This window comes from Brassica napus, chromosome C6, assembly GCF_020379485.1.
Source record: "Brassica napus cultivar Da-Ae chromosome C6, Da-Ae, whole genome shotgun sequence".
Lineage (NCBI taxonomy): Eukaryota > Viridiplantae > Streptophyta > Magnoliopsida > Brassicales > Brassicaceae > Brassica > Brassica napus.
Window position 1 is genome coordinate 12,294,863 of NC_063449.1, and position 16,120 is coordinate 12,310,982.

The 16,120-nt window shown below is 32.6% G+C and overlaps 2 protein-coding genes across 4 annotated transcripts; both read right to left on the reverse strand.

The window, feature by feature from the left end:
• Nucleotides 1–203: 203 nt before the first annotated feature.
• Nucleotides 204–1,546, reverse strand: LOC106367427 (putative clathrin assembly protein At1g33340). The gene has a single exon (XM_048761733.1). It carries the CDS (start codon nt 1,488–1,490, stop codon nt 384–386), a length of 1,107 nt encoding a protein of 368 aa, XP_048617690.1. The 5' UTR covers nt 1,491–1,546; the 3' UTR covers nt 204–383.
• Nucleotides 1,547–1,779: 233 nt separating this feature from the next.
• LOC106367428 (peptide chain release factor 1) lies at nt 1,780–4,060 on the reverse strand. Of its 3 annotated transcripts, none has more exons than XM_048761734.1 (6): nt 3,850–4,060; nt 3,525–3,750; nt 3,325–3,455; nt 3,191–3,261; nt 3,041–3,122; nt 1,780–2,305 (listed from the first exon to the last, which is right to left on the reverse strand). In XM_048761734.1, exons 1-6 carry the CDS (start codon nt 3,913–3,915, stop codon nt 2,267–2,269), a joined length of 615 nt encoding a protein of 204 aa, XP_048617691.1. In that variant the 5' UTR covers nt 3,916–4,060; the 3' UTR covers nt 1,780–2,266. The 3 variants fall into 3 exon arrangements, with proteins under 3 accessions (XP_048617691.1, XP_048617692.1, XP_013662652.1); XM_048761735.1 differs by lacking the exon at nt 1,780–2,305 and adding an exon at nt 2,488–2,751; XM_013807198.3 differs by lacking the exon at nt 1,780–2,305 and adding an exon at nt 2,488–2,751 and having other exon boundaries at nt 3,525–4,011.
• Nucleotides 4,061–16,120: the final 12,060 nt, after the last annotated feature.

The following is a 16,120-nucleotide window of genomic DNA, read 5'->3' on the forward strand; positions in this document are numbered from 1 at the left end:
TTTGGTCTTTTAGCATTAGAAAGTGTTTTACCATCACAATGTCTTTTAACGTGTAATTGATAAGACAAAATGTGTCTCCAAGTGTAAATTTTTCTTTTTGTTTTATGCAATTTTTTCTGTCATTTCGCTGTGTCAACCATTGCCACATTAATTCACTTGTTTCAAAAATGTTACACTGAAAATATGCGCTAGATTATTATATGAACTCCGATAAAACCGTGTATTGATTGGTATTATATAAATTGATAACAATTGGATTTTGTAACATGAATCAGGGACACAATTTTCCTAACCATCTATGGGATAAGCGAGATGACCTCTACCTTTGTATTCCACAATTTTCTTATATTTCCTTTGAGATGAATGATTAACACTCATATGCTCTATGTTGGCTTATCTGATTCTTCATTGTCAAAAACAACCCATACCATGCTGATTTTGGTCTCCACTGGTAACAAGAAAAGACTGGTAGATGCAAATTTTTCATTGCAAGTGACTGAATCTCTTAAGTTGGTGGAGACAGAGAAACCTCTTTCACCGCCAGTGCGCTTCAACACAGAACCTGCACGAGTATTATAGCTTGAGCATTGCTCCAGTGCTACTGTATGATCCATAGTAATAGCTTGCACAGATGGGTAATCCAAGCTCTTCATGCCGGTGAACCCTCTACACTTTTCATACATGACACGAAGATCTTCAATCTGTTGAGAACCTTTTCTCAGCATCCCGCAAGCTAAATCTCTTGCGGGTCTTGAAAGATCAAATAGCATGTCACTCAGTGCAGCTATGCCATCAGAATACGTCATGTAGACTTGGAAACTCTCTTTCAAGATGCTGCCTGTAGCTGCTTGGACGAGGTTATCCATACGCCATACATCAACCGGTGAACACTTCAACACCTTTGCAATGAATTCCTGGCACTTTGGTAAGATATGGAACACAAGATCCATTGATTTCTCTTTGTAACGACTACACTTTGTACCGCCAGACATTACAGGTTCAAGCTTACCAGCTTGGTTGATGATCCATCCAACTCTTTCTTCGAGATAAGCTACATAGTTCTGGAGAAAAGCAAAAGATGGATGATCCTGGCTCATCATGAACCAGCAGCAACCTATTTGGAGATGGCCAGAGGTGTGTGCGATATGCAACTGCTGCTCGATGCAGCGACTGCTACTACGCAAGAGACGGTGGATGAGTAACAGAGTTTTACCAGCGACTAAGTAATCTCTTGTCTTGGCTAGACGGCGTGAGATCTGTTCAGCAAGAAAAGGAACTGCTCCTGGAGTGTTAGAGACATGGAAGAGAATCTCGTGCATGGTTTTGTCACCAACAGGGCAATCATCATGGCTTGTAGCTCGAACCACAGCAACTTCAATGTCAAAAAAAGATTTCTCATTGTAGTTTTGTACAATAGCTCTGCCAATAGAGGCTTGATCCTTGGCGTGGCCAAGAACTTGCCTAAACTTGGCAGATAAGTGAAGCCTCATTGATATATACAAGACTAAACAACACTATTGGATTTGTGATGTCTTATAAGAACTGTTTCTGTAGTGAAGTGTATATATACATGAGTAACATGATTATACAATTATACATGAAGGCAAGAGGAGAAAGTTGCCAATAAAAGAACAGAAAACCCCCCAACAAAATGGTGGTGAGGAATCAAATCTTTTCTATCAACTTAAAGTAAGGAATTGGAATTGGAATTATCCTTGCAAATAGTATTAAACAGGGCTTAGGCCTAATGAAAGTCAACGTCACTTTTGAGAGAGATGCTGTAAGAACTTTATGACTAGAATAGAACATCCCCACAAACATATATCTGCTTTTCTTTACAGAGCGGAGTGACAATGGCATCAACATAGAGTTCATTTTACCAAAAGCTGATCATTCACTACACGAATCACTCATCCATTGGTAGAATCTTAAAGATTCATCACACAAGAGATAAAAGGGAAGGTGAATAGTCGCTGCTAATTCCAAGAGAAGTCAAGGAATCTCGCAATCTCAGAGCATACCTTCAGAGTTTGAGATTCATGTGTAAAATATACAAAGGAGTGAGTCAGAAGGCACCCACGAGACTCTCACTCAACTCTTGGGTTTTTTTTCTTTCTCAAGAGTCAACTCCATAAAAGTTATTTCTTTTTGCTGTGTGGGGAAGAGGAGAACCTCATTCTGCAAGAATCTGATTCTCACTCTTTTGCTATTTTCAAATGTCCAATATACCTGAGAACATTCCCTCCAGGCAGTGACCGGTTTTTCTTCATTTGCTCCACTGACCAAGATATTTAGCGTGTATTAACTGCACTCAGTGTAGCAGTGTAGCTAACATCAGGAACAAAAAAAGAAAGAACGAGAGCCATCTCTACATTGCTATATGAGAATCATATCTTCCAAAGGGAGATAACATCACTGCAAGTTGCTGTCAATTGAATTTTAAGCGTGCATGCAATTCATTAAATGGAGAGAAAACAAGAACAAAGATAATAGGAAGAAATCTAATCCAAAATGGTTCCAACAGTATTAGCTTCAAAGGTCCAACACAATCACAACAAAATGGGACGCAAAATTACCATAAATATTTTAGCAGCCTATTTAGTAGTATATCATCTCAAAATAGGTGACGATCTGAATGATATTAGAAGAACAAATGCTGGACAGAACTCAACATTTATACTTTGTTTTGTATACAAAATAAGGACATTTTCAAAGGTCCCACCATCCAGACTACTTGAGAGGCTTCATTCCCTGAAAACTCAGAAAAAGGTTCGTCACTTTATAAACTAGTCAGCATGCTGAAAAATTCAAATAACAGTGATAATATAGCAAGAGCTAAGGAAGACAAAAACATTCATTTCATGCGCATCAACACACAGACTTGTATCCAGGAGGCAGAACCAAATGAAGATACTTTCATATTGATTCATTCCAAGATAAAATTAAATCTAAAGTAGTTTAAAAGCAGGACCTTATAAAGATAAACAGTTTGCGCTATGACTAGTGTATCGGCAAAGTATAGAGAACAAAGAGTACGTACCTTGGCTGCCCTCATGCTATTGACTGCCATACGAAGACCATCATGTGAGAGTATCAAACGAGACAAGCCACCAGTGCTCAAACTGAAACATCAAAAAGTAACATGACTCAAAGTTCAGGCAAAAGTACATGTTCAAGAAGGATGAGTCACCCCAGCAACTTGGCAGAGTCCGCGATAGAACCGTCAGAAGCAGAGATAACGTCAAGCAAAGCTTGCATTCCCTGTAAACGAGTACTTGTGAGTAAAACGAGAGGTGAGCTAAAGGGAGAGAAAGAGAGTCATACAGGTACAAATTTAGGATTGTTGGGACCAATCTGTGAACCAGAAGAAGAAGTTCTAATGGTGGACTTGGGAGGCAGGATCTGAAGAAGCTCGGGAGGAGGAGAATAAGCATCAATGTCCACCTTGTTCCTCACTGAAGAAACAAGCAAGTTCAGTTATAAGATAATGAAATCATGCGAGAAGGGATTGGAGTTGATGAGACCTTTGATAGCAAGGAGAGTGCGAAGCCGGTTAAGAGCAGAAGCTCGGTTCTTGTGCTGTGAACGGTCCTCTACGGCCTGAGCTACGATTCCGGTGGGGAGGTGTTTAAGTCTAACGGCGGAGTCACGCTTGTTCCGGTGTTGTCCGCCGGGCCCTGAAACTCTAAAGGTCTCGAATTTGCATTGCTTCATCAACTCTTCGTCGCTATACTTCAAAAAATTGGGACCCTGAACGATATCGGAGCCGTCGGACGATGAAAAACAGATAATCGATTGTAGTCGGTAGCTCAATTCGTTGGAAAGAAGAGTCCGGGGACAGTAACTAACCGAAGACGGGAAAGTTCGACGGGCGATAAGAGGGAACCTGAGCGCGGCTACGGCCATAATCGCCATAGGAATCGTTTCGAGGGGAAAGATGACATCTCCTAGTCTCCGCCCAGCCCATGAGAAACTATCTAGTAGTCTTGGCCCAGTTAGATAACACTATCAAGTACTATCTAAACACATTCAGATCTCTTTTGATCCGCTTCAAAAACAATTATATTTTAAAAAAGTTTGGATATGTTGTATTTGGATTTTAAAATTTCAAAGATATTGTGTATCTATCTATCTATATTATTTTTATTTTTTGTAACTGATTATGATCTATACCATACGAAGAAGAACACAACCCCTAGAAATACAAGATGATGTTTTATTGATGGAATCTGGAAGAAACAAAATCAATTTTCATGTCAATGTTAATTTTACGGCAATGGAAACCCATAATATCAAATTATATCACCGCTACATGAAAATATGAGGTCTTGATCTGGGCCATAGAATCCATGAACTCTTTTCGAATATAAGAGGTTGTGTTTGCAACAGACTACTATTCAATTAGTGGAAATGGTGTTTATACCAAAAAAATGTAAAATAATTTGAACCATCTGAGGATTTTTTCCAAACAGTCAAAAAAAATATACCAAAGACGTAAAATATAATGGCAAACAAACCTGCACGTGGTACTTATATTAAATTGTGGTGTATGTTAATCTAGTACCGCCGGTTCCTTTTTTAGTTAATGTTCTATTGACGAAAATACTATTCCTTTGGTTTCTTTTTGTATGATGCTTTAGAAGATATTTTTTGTTTTAATTTATATGATGTTTTGATTTTCTTATGTAAAACTATTAAAGTTGCTGATTCAAATATTAAAATTTATGTGTGGTTTCTTCTCTTAGATCATGTGCAATGGTTAACATAATTCTACACTCTATTTTTCTCTTTTTCCTTAAACTTTCTTCATCATCTTCTCTCTCTTCCACCTAATTATTCAACACTCAATTCATTTTAAACCTCTAAAATATCTTTGTTTAATAAAATTCAACACCTTGCCTCACCATTTATAATTCATCTCTTATAATTTAATAACCACATATTAATAATATTTTTATTGTAATTAACTTAAATAACTAAGAAACACAATTTTAATAATTTTTATTTTATATTATATTTTTACCTAATTTTAAAATTAATACTAAAATTAATATTATTAACTAAAAATTTTAAAACACTGAAATAGTTGATTAGAATCCAATAAAAGAAACATAACAAAAAATGACATTTTTAATATCTTAATAAAACAAGAATAGTCTTTATTCGTAGATAATAATAAAAATATATTTTTTGATATATTTTTTTTATATATAGTTTACTTTCACATAAAGTTCAAAAATTGAATAAAATAAAAAATAAAAAAATCTAGACAACCAATAAGAATTAAACACATGACAATGTGGACCATTTTTTCCAACAAGTTATTCAACTTGTGTGAACCCTCCAAATTCACCAACCTCATTGCATTACATTCAAAAGTTGAATAAATAATTCAACACCGTCATTGTCGTTGACAAAAAAAACACTCATTATTTATAGTTTTACTTGTATTATGGCACATGCTATGCATAAGCACATTATATTTATCAATATATTATGAAATGTTAATTAAAAAAAATTAAAGTATATGAAGGTAACAATACATGTTTTTGTTAAAATATAAATATGAATATTAGCTAATACGACTGCTTCATTATAATTGTATATTTAAAAATGTATAAACTAATGTTCAAAATAGTTAGAGAAATTTTAAAATAAAAGCATAATTTTAGAAAAAAATATATATATGTTAAAATTTTATAGAAACTAAATGCATTATTATTATATTTTTCCCATTAAACCCATTATTTATTTTCAATTATACTAACAATTCTTCTTATTTTTGGCTTTCATAGTTTTGCTTGATTTTGTCTTATTTATTTTATGAAAACTTTAAACAAATATCAATGCTGAAATAAAACCAAGGTTGATGGTTTCATAAATTATATTTATATAATATTCCAAATGTTTACTGTAGAGATCCAAGAAATAAACCGAAAGGGAATACTAAATGATTATGGGATTAGAAAAAGCAAACAACTCACCTAGTTGTTAAAAGACGCAATTAGCATTCATAAACCTGAGGGTGTATATAATATTCCTTCTTCTCTTCAAGCCAGCCTTCGTTGGTGATTGTTTTTTTTTTCAATCTTTAGATGGTTTTATGTTGGTTTGATCTTCAATGAAATCTATTTGTATATAAATGTCACAGTCACCGCAAGATTTGTTTTTGACGGATTAAAACTGAATTTAAGAAACACTTTGTAAATTTTTTTCTTTTAAAAAAAACCTCTATAAAATGAACTGAAGAAACTGATAAAAGTAAACATGAAGACGATTATGCATCCTCATTATCCTCTCTTGGCCAACCGACACAGAGAATTTCTACAAAGCTCAATCCTCATTTACAAAAAAAACAAAAACTAATTCACTCTTGTTTTGTCAAGGGAGAATGAATGTTTCGTGTGTTAAGAAAATGTTTTGAAATTATTTGATTTTAGTTCTTTTGTCTTCTTGTTGCACCATTCCAGATCCAAACTCACATTTTGCTTTGATATTAATGGAGTGGTTCTTTCTCAAATATAATGGAAGATACATGATTAGAAAAATCGAGAAATAATACATAAAGATCGTGAAAATTGTAAGTGGCTTGATTAGTGGGTGTGTAAACTGCCTAACAGTTTATTTGTTATTAATAATAACTTTTCTTTTCTGTAAGCAACTAAAACAATGTTGAAAACTGATAATTTAAAATTAAAAATATGGTAAAAATATCATTCATAGAATTTTCAACTGATATCTATTTATAGTATAAAAGATTTGTTCATAATAGCAATGATTAATTACCTTCTTGTCACTTTTTTGTTGCAACCGAGTGCTTTTAATAAATATATTTTTTCCTTAATTTTGTGTGGTTATGCTAAAACATCATACAAAAAGAAACATAAGGATTATTATTTATGAACTAATTTTCGAATTTTTAATGTTCTTCGTTATTTTAGGCTCAGTCATTAGTTTTGATAAGAAATTTTAGTGATTTAACTGATAATTTATCATTAAATTCAAAATAAACAATAAATGGATAATAATAGTTCTAGCGATATTTTCATAATTATGTTTATATTATATATATTAGTAGTATTAAACCAACTCTATCGTAGTATATATATATATGAATTTTATGGATTTTAAAGGTGGAATAAGTAACATTAATGTGGATTGGTTCCATCGAAATTCCTTTGCATTTGCATTTGTCAATCTTTTGAGGAATTGTACCTATTTTGAGAAATTCTCATGTCAAAATATCTGGGATAAAGTATGAATCTCCTTTTATAAATTTACTTCAAAATAAAAATACTCAAAATCGCTTGCCATCACGCAAAAAATCTGTTTTTATGCAAGTTTTTCACATTTTTTTTTGTAAAACATCTTTAGCGCCTTTCCTGTTCATTCATAAAATATTTTCAAATTTTTTTGGAAAATATAATTAAAAAAGGATACAAATGTGGACTAAAACATATAAGAAACATAATTAAAAAGTTAAAAATAATAAAACAGAAATATGGAAGGTTTAACCGGCCCCCTAAAAACAAAGCATATTATTAAAACAAAGTATAAAATTAAAAAGGATGAATATGATTAAAATTTTATTTATTAAAAACTTACTTTAAAGGAGATTGTAGAAATGTTCTCGATTATAAGGATGAGATAAAGTGAAAGGGAGGAAATGAATGAAAGAGTAAGAGATTGAGAGAATGAGAGCTTTGGTTTACAACTGAAAAAATCTCCTCTATATAGGCGTTTACAAGGGTGCAATTATACAAACAAATTTAAAAATAAAATAAATATGACATAAATGGATGATACGACTTGCAAAACCCGTTTCCACTTAGCTTCATAAATGTTTGATGTATGTGGACTCTGGTCTTCATGGCTACATGATACGGTACTTAATGATTTTTTGGATTTTTAAGCCAAGAAAGAGGGTGTTTCGTTAAGTGTTTGATTTTTTTTTTAAATTCCTTTATCGAGGTAAAAAAATTTGACGGATTAAGGTTTAAGTGATTTTGTATTTATCCATGACTCCGAATTTTGTCCGGATAACATGAATTGGATCTGATAGCAATTAAAAGATCCATGAAAATACCCAAGAAAAATGTAATTTTGATTGGAAGAGGGCTAGTGGGGAAAATTTATTTTCTTCTTCAGGCAAAATGAAATATGTCTTGAAGATTTGGAAGGATTATTGGATACTGGGTTTGAAAATTTTTGTGACATAACCAAAGTAATTCCATCATTGTATACAAACCAATAGGGAGATTTGAATTGGTTACAAGTGGTGTAAAAAAAGATCAACTATGTGTGTTTGTGTTTAGGAGATTTAATTGTACCATGCTTGACAATAATCCCAACCGTTGAAGGGAACATTATAACAAGGGTGATTTTTTTCCAACTGGAAGAATTTTTTAGATCTTCTAAAAAATTTAGATTGTTAAGATCATATTCTCAATACTTGATGCAATGATTTTATGGATTTTGAAGCTGGAATAAGCAACATCAGTGTGGTTTTCGTTTCGATAATTTTTTTTGAAGAAAACTGATTATGTTAATTTCAAAATAGTTTGAAAGAATAACACAAATTTATTTGTATTATGTGGTTTGATGAAATTTTTCCCCAAAATATTTTTTCGATTGTTAAACATGGATCATTATTTACAGAAAAATCATTTTCAATATTTATAATATTTTTGTAGATGTGTTTTTCGAAAATCTCCGATGGAGAGCTTTAAGAAATTAATTTCCTTCGGATTAATCTACAAATTATTTGAAGTTTTGAAACAATTTTATGAGTCTGTTTTTCTCTTACAATCATTTTTGAAGAGACCTCGTCAAATTTTAAAGAACCTTGAGAATGAGAGTTTTGGAAGATTCACCAAACTCTTGCTTTGAAAACTAAGCTCGAAAGCCTTTTGCATTTGTTAAATTCTTCAATATATTTTAGACATTTATTTGGTTTTAAATATTCTTGGGGGTGCAGGGAGTTTTGGTTCGACAGCTCCTTTGATGACCCATTCATGTGGAAAATTTATATTTTTCCATCGGATGGATCTTGAAATAACGGATTTATCTTGAGAGATCAGTTTGAAGCAAGAGGGTTTCTCCTTTCTGGTGGAAAGTTTTACCTTTAAAGAAAACACACTTACCATATCTTTGTAATAAAATATAAAGATTAAAGCAATTGAAATTGATCCTTCAATCTTTTCATAATTTTATATTTTAACTTGTAACACCAAAGATTTAACAATATTTTTTTTTCATTTAGAGAAACTCTAACGTTTGGATACCAATCAAAAGAAACTGGTGCAGTATATAAACTCGAATCAAGAAATCTTAGCAAATAATATTCAAATACTTTAAATCTATATCTCTTAAAATAGCTAATATTGAAGTATTTAACCCTACTTGCGAAAGAGGTTTAATACCGACTTGGACTAAACCAATATGTATATATTTTAAAAAGATTTATCTATGTCTTTGCACAAAAATTTAAGAAAATAAATGAATTGTTTCAAAAAGTTTTGTAAGTTGAATTTCACATTCTTCTATTTTGATTGAAAAAAATTGCTTTTAGAAAATTCAATTTTTATATTTTATTAATTTGATCCTTATATCTATTCTTTTATGGTACTAGAATCATGTTTGTGTGTAAGCATCTAAGATTTGGGTGCTGGTGATCTACTATTTTTTCATATTTGGTTATGATAGTTATAAATTTTAGTCCTGCTTTGTGTATTTGATGGTCTAAGCAAGGTCATAAGTCCCATAGTTGTTGGGAAAACAGAACCTTCGTCTAGACATGATTGCAAGGAGTCTTAACAACTTTACCTCTAGAATATAAAAATGGAATCATACTTTATATCAACATCATACAAATTTTAGTCTAACATTAGGATTTTGGAAAATTCACATATCTGAAAATGATTGTTATAAAAGTGCAGTTAAAGTCCCTTTTGGCCAGAATCAATATAATGTAATGTCTTTTGGTTTTCAAAAGAGAAAATTCCATATAAATATCTCAACTAAATTTTGTTAAGCTTTTTAATACTCAAACTTTTTTGCTACCCAGTTTAATACCGCAAGTAATTTTTTTTTTTCATTGAAATACACAAACCTTTAAAACTGCACCCCTTTTAAAACCCAAACTTTTTTTTTAATTAAAAATACTAATAAGTTTCAAACAAAATTTAAAATATTTCCAAAATCTACAAAACAATCTTATAAAATTCTGTTTCTTTCTGTTAGAAAAATAAAAGTAACTAAATTCTTTATAATCTTAAAGTTTGTAATAATTTTTTTAAGTTTTGAATATTGAATTTAGTTTGTTTTCTGAAACAGAAAAAAAATTATTCTTTTTCTTCAAAATTAATTTTTAAATTTTTTTAAAAAAAATTAATTTTTAAAAAATTTAAAATTTTCTCCCTAATTTATTTACCTTCTTTCCTAAATATTAAAACAAAATTAGAACTTTTTAACATTTGTTTCTTAGATTTTGGAGAGTTTTTAAATTTCGTTTAAAACTTATTATATTTTTACTTAAAATAAACAAAGTTTGGGTTTTAAAAGGGGCACAATTATAAACTTCTTTGTATTAAAATGAACTAAATAATTACTAGAGGTATTAAACTGGGTAACGAAAAAATTTGGGTATTAAAAAACTTAATGAAATTTAGCTGGGGTATTTTTATGGAATTTTCTCTTTAAAAATGCACATTCTGAATTAAAAAAAAACATGAATAATATTTTATCTGATTTTTTTTGTCAACAATATATTATCTAAATAGTCAAATTTTTCATTTTCTATATTGATGATATACTAATATTTTCTAATTCTATTGATGAACATTTCAAAAATCTTAGACATTTTTTTTTATGTTACGAGAAAAATGATCTTGTTGTTTCCAAAACAAAAATGTCTCTATTCCAAACAAAAATCAGATTTCTAGGTCTTTACATATCACAAGGTGTGATAACACCTATTGAAAGATCTTTAGATTTTTCAAAACAAATTACAGAAAAAAATATTGATAAAACTAAATTACAAAGACTCTTTGAATATTTATGTTTTAGATTTCTGACCTAATATAAACGCATTCAATAGCTAAACTTTTACACATTTAAACTTTTACACATTTAAACTTTTAAATGATTGAGAAAACAGGTCTTAGAATCTCTCGTCTGCATATAGTATATCCATATATAAAAAAAATCATAGAAGCAGATGTTTCAAATGTAGGATATGGGAATATTCTTAAACAAAAGTATTTAGATTGTCGTAAAAATGTTGTACTATTTACATCATCACATTGGAACGATATCCAAAAGAACTATTCTACTAACAAAAAATTAAATATAGTTTTTGTATTCAAAAATCTGAAAACGATTTTAAAGAAAAATTTCTTTTACAAAATTATTTCAAAAGTGCTAAATAAATTTTACAATAGACGTAAAAATCTTGCATCAAAATAGATTTTTGCGCGATGACAAACAATTTTGAATATTTTTATTATGAAATAAAATTTATAAAAATATATTCAAACTTTGTCTCAGATTTTTTGACACGAGAATTTCTCCAAACATGTACCATGCCTCTGAAATAGTTTTAGTCATCACAAAACTTAGTTTTGATAAAAATCTGTAGTATAACCATCTTTCTCTGACAACTTGGTCTTAAATTACAACAGCTGACAGCTATAACCTCATCTTTCATATTTTTGTACGACCACTACACCCATCAAAATGTCCTCGAACTAAGCATTGCCATATGCCATTTGAATAACATTTCGGAATAACTGGTTAATGTATATGATGAAAAATCTCTCAAAATATTTTCATTGTTATAAAAATAACGGAAAAGTCTATCTTTATTCATAACATAGATGTTCTTTATATAGAAGATTACACCGTCATAGATAAATGGAAAGATTACAAATCATAATCTCTTGGTTATGAGCAATCCACAATCTGGTTCATAACACTCACCCTTTGATGCCATAACCATTTAGAGCTTGTAATGTGTTTTAATGTTGCCTCATTAAAACCTTACCAGGAAACCCCAATTGGGACAAAACCATGGTGAAGGAAAAAAAGTACAACACACATTACTCCCCCTGATTTGGACATTACTGAAGGTTCCTTGGACCTCTCCAATATTCTGCAATCCGTGGGTGATGAAGATCTTGGGCAGAATATGTTTCGTCCTCGAACATGATAGTTGGTTCTTCTTTACCATCGGCCATGCCACAATCTGATCGAACATATTGAGTCATCGACCTCAAATACACACACACGAAATCTTGGATGATGTTGCTGTGATATGTGTGTACCACCATGTGTAAAACATAACCTGTCTGAAAACAAATCAACAAATCCAAATAACCCCTCTTTGGGCTGGTTAGTATAAAATAAAACAAAATCAAAGGCTTCTTCATCATCCTTCTTATTGACCAATCAGATCAGTGTCTAAAATAAGACTTTTGCATCGTCCATCTCAGGACTAAATGGACTTCTTTATCGTCCACCTTTGGACTGAAAGGATCAGTGTCCAAAACAAGTGATCTCACGTCCATGTACTAGATAATGGGTGAGACTGGTTCATATTAAATCTCTTGAGTACCCTTTTCTGTATATACTATTTGATGCACAAGGATTTCATTGTTAATGTACTCAAGTTGTAATCCCAAACAAAACTTTGTTTTTTTTTAAAGATCTTTCATCTCAAACTCTTTCTTGAGATATTCAACTGTTTGGGAAATTGTATCCAGAGGTTCCTAGGATATTCAGATCATATACTTTGATGATTATCAATATTTTTCTCGAGAACTTGTTGTACTTTCAGCTCAATATCCTCTAGTACTTTCATTATCCAGTGGACCATATAAATATGCAGTCACTACATCAACTTGCTGCAAGTCTAATTTTCTCTCTTATATAGCCAGACTTATGAGAAATCTAAAATTAGTTGCATCCACCACATGAGAGTATATCTCCTCATAACCTATTACTGGTCTTTGTGAGAATCCTTGTGCAACATCAGCTTTATATCTCACGATTTCTATTCCTCACAAGACCAATTTATATCCACTGGTTTTAACATCATATGGCGTCTTAATCATATGGCCAAATACGCCTTTCTTCTTTAAACTATTTAACCCCACATTTTCATTCAATCTGTTCTACGAGTGCGCACTCTTATATTGACGTGGGTTCATGATCCTCGCTTATATTCATAAATTCAAGTGCTACCTTGTATCATCTTATGTCAACATTCCTTATTGTGTTCCATTATGTTCCAGACATGATATAACCGATTGAGATTCATTATTATCAGGACCTTTAATACTTTGCAGCTTCTCGTCCCAAGCTACATTGTTGGGTACCTGTACCTTAGAGCCGGTCGGCCTTATCTCTATGTCTGGGATGGTTTCCTTGACCTCGGATTTGTTTTATCATTCTATGCACCTTTCTCTTTTGTTTCCGAGGATTCTTATCTTTGGAATTTATTGGTCTATCTTGTATAGACTCCGTAGCAACTTGACTGTGTCTCTCTTGGACATCAATTTAGTTGGTGCTTTACAAGCTGGTTTATATATGATTTAGTCATTCTTTTTCGGGTCAGCAAATGTGCCTGGCATTTGATTAGCTAGCTTTGTAAATGTATAATCTTTGAACGTCTATTTCACATTCTTTAGTCCGAGGATCTTGCCAAGACATTGATGGTTGATTCCATTTTATTTCTTTTACCATTCTTTTACCAGCTTTATTTTTTTTTTTCTCCTCCTGGTCTTAAACTAATCTGTGTACCTGGCCTCAAATATAATCACCCATAGTTGGCTCAAAGTACTTTATTATTGTGGGAGAATCATATCCAACATATATCCCCATCCTCCTTTTGAGGTCCCATCTTAGTTCTCTGTGGTGGAACAATTTGTACATAGACAGCATATCCAAATGTCTTATGATGGGGTATGTCTGGCTCTTGACCCGTTAATAATTGTGATAGGGGATATCTATGCTCACTAAATGGCCTGATGCGTATTAACTTAGGTGCATGTAAATTTCGTGTGGCCCAAGCTGTGAATGGGAGTTTTGACCTCATAAGTTATGGTCTATCCGTTCTTGGTATGGACATGTATCACAGAATTGTCCACACTTACCCCCATGGACATACCATAATCATTTAAACGCTTGGCACATGTATTGACCAGTATTATCTAGACATATAGTATTTATTATGAAAAAGGGGCTCGTAGCCGTTTTACTGGTGATGACCTAATGAGTTTCTCTTGTGTACATGCTACACACGTGAGATTCTTTGGGATAACTCTTCTTATCTTTTAATGTGTGTCTTTTGAATATCAATTTTCGCATCATGTTTGGACCAGGATGGCCAATCTGGTCGTGCCATAAAGTGTATATTTTCGCATGCTTTTAGCCTCTATCATACTGATCTTGGCATAGTCTAGATCAATAGAGAATGCAGGTATAGTTTTTTTTTTTTTTAGGACTCATTATGGGCGATTTTATACATATATCTGAAGGAACTTTTTGTTTCCTTCGCCCATCTCAATGGGTTTTTCTGGGTGAATATAAAGCATCTAAATGCTTGCCCTTATCTGGCCATGGCCCTTAATGTGTACCATACCTGCAAATCATATTGGCGTTTTCAAAAATAATTCATTCCTTTTATTAAGTTTTAATAAAACAAATGAAAAACATCAAAACAAAGAACATAGAATTTAGATTACAAATGTCGAAATCAATCTTCAGTTTTTTTTTTTTTTTTTTTTTAGAAAATCTGAAGTTTCATAATCCCTAAGATCGTCATTCTCATGATTGAAGTCGTTTTCATCATCTTGGTAAGTCATATGGGCTTCAGGATTCTTCCCTTTCAAGCTCTCTTGATAGAGGTCAACTAGATGCTTGGGAGTCCTACAAGTCTTAGCCCAATGATTGCTCATTCCACATCTATGGCACACGTATTTCTCTGATTTAGTTGAGTGTTGGGGTTTGAAAGATGATCCACGGCCACGACCATGGCCTCATCCAAATGAGCCACGGTCCCGTCCATGGTCTCGACCATTTCCTCACCCGCGGCCAAAGGATCTTCGACCGCGGCCACGTCCGTTCGATTTGTCTCGACCACGGCCATGCTGGCCGTTTCCTTGGACGTGGTTGGACTCTTTATTGTCCTCTGTAGCGTGTGCATCAGGTAGTGGAGCTGATCCAAGTGGTCTCATCTGAATATTTCTCATTAGTAATTCATTGTTCTGCTCAGCGAGCAAGAGACAAGAAATAAGATTAGCATAGGTTTTGAAACCTTTCTCTCGGTACTGTTGTTGTAACAGCACATTGCTTGCATGGAAAGTGGAAAAGGTTTTCTCAAGCACATCCTGTTCCGTAATACTTTCACCACACAGTTTCATTTTAGAAACAATCTTAAATAGTGCAGAGTTATATTCGTCCACATACTTATAGTCTTGGATCCTCAGATTCGTCCAATCAAACCGAGCTTTTGGTAAGATCACCGTTCTCTGGTGATCATATCTCTATTTCAATTCATTCCAAAGATCTAGTGGATTCTCAATGGTTAGATATTGATCCTTGAGACTCTCAGCTAGATGATGACGAATGATCAAGATGGCTCTGTAACAATCATTTTCATTTGCATTATTGTTCTCGGTGATACATTCACCGAGACCCTTGGATTTCAAGATGATCTTAGCATCAAGCGCCCACTAATTGTCTCCAGATAGATTTAGGGCAGCGAAATCAAGGTTGTTGATTTTCGACATCTGAAGTTATAGATTAATATTTTTAGATCTTTTAGGAATAATTTTTAATGTTTAAACGATTAGGGTTTTATGTTCAAACAATCAAACAAGCCTTCACAGCCAAGATCTATGCCTCACGGCCAATGAGCAAGCCGCACGGCCATGGATGCAAACTAGTTCGTTTTTATGCATTTAGTTTGTCGTGTAATTGCAATCCTAACAAGGTTTGTTTCTATCAGTTCATGATGCAATCAAAACAAGCAAACCTATCGGCCAAGCAAAGATCAAGCTACACGGCTATTTGATTCAATTCAACACCATTCCTAGAATAAGTTCTAAGTGTAATTGCA

Excerpts from the sequence above, each read along its gene's own strand:
- LOC106367427 (XM_048761733.1), bottom strand. The coding sequence starts at position 1,490 with ATGAGGCTTCACTTATCTGCCAAGTTTAGGCAAGTTCTTGGCCACGCC.
- LOC106367428 (XM_013807198.3), bottom strand. The coding sequence starts at position 3,915 with ATGGCGATTATGGCCGTAGCCGCGCTCAGGTTCCCTCTTATCGCCCGT. Across the intron at positions 3,456-3,524 it reads CACTCTCCTTGCTATCAAAG|TGAGGAACAAGGTGGACATT; the intron begins GTCTCATCAACT and ends TTGTTTCTTCAG. Across the intron at positions 2,752-3,040 it reads ATAGCATGAGGGCAGCCAAG|GGAATGAAGCCTCTCAAGTA; the intron begins GTACGTACTCTT and ends CTGAGTTTTCAG.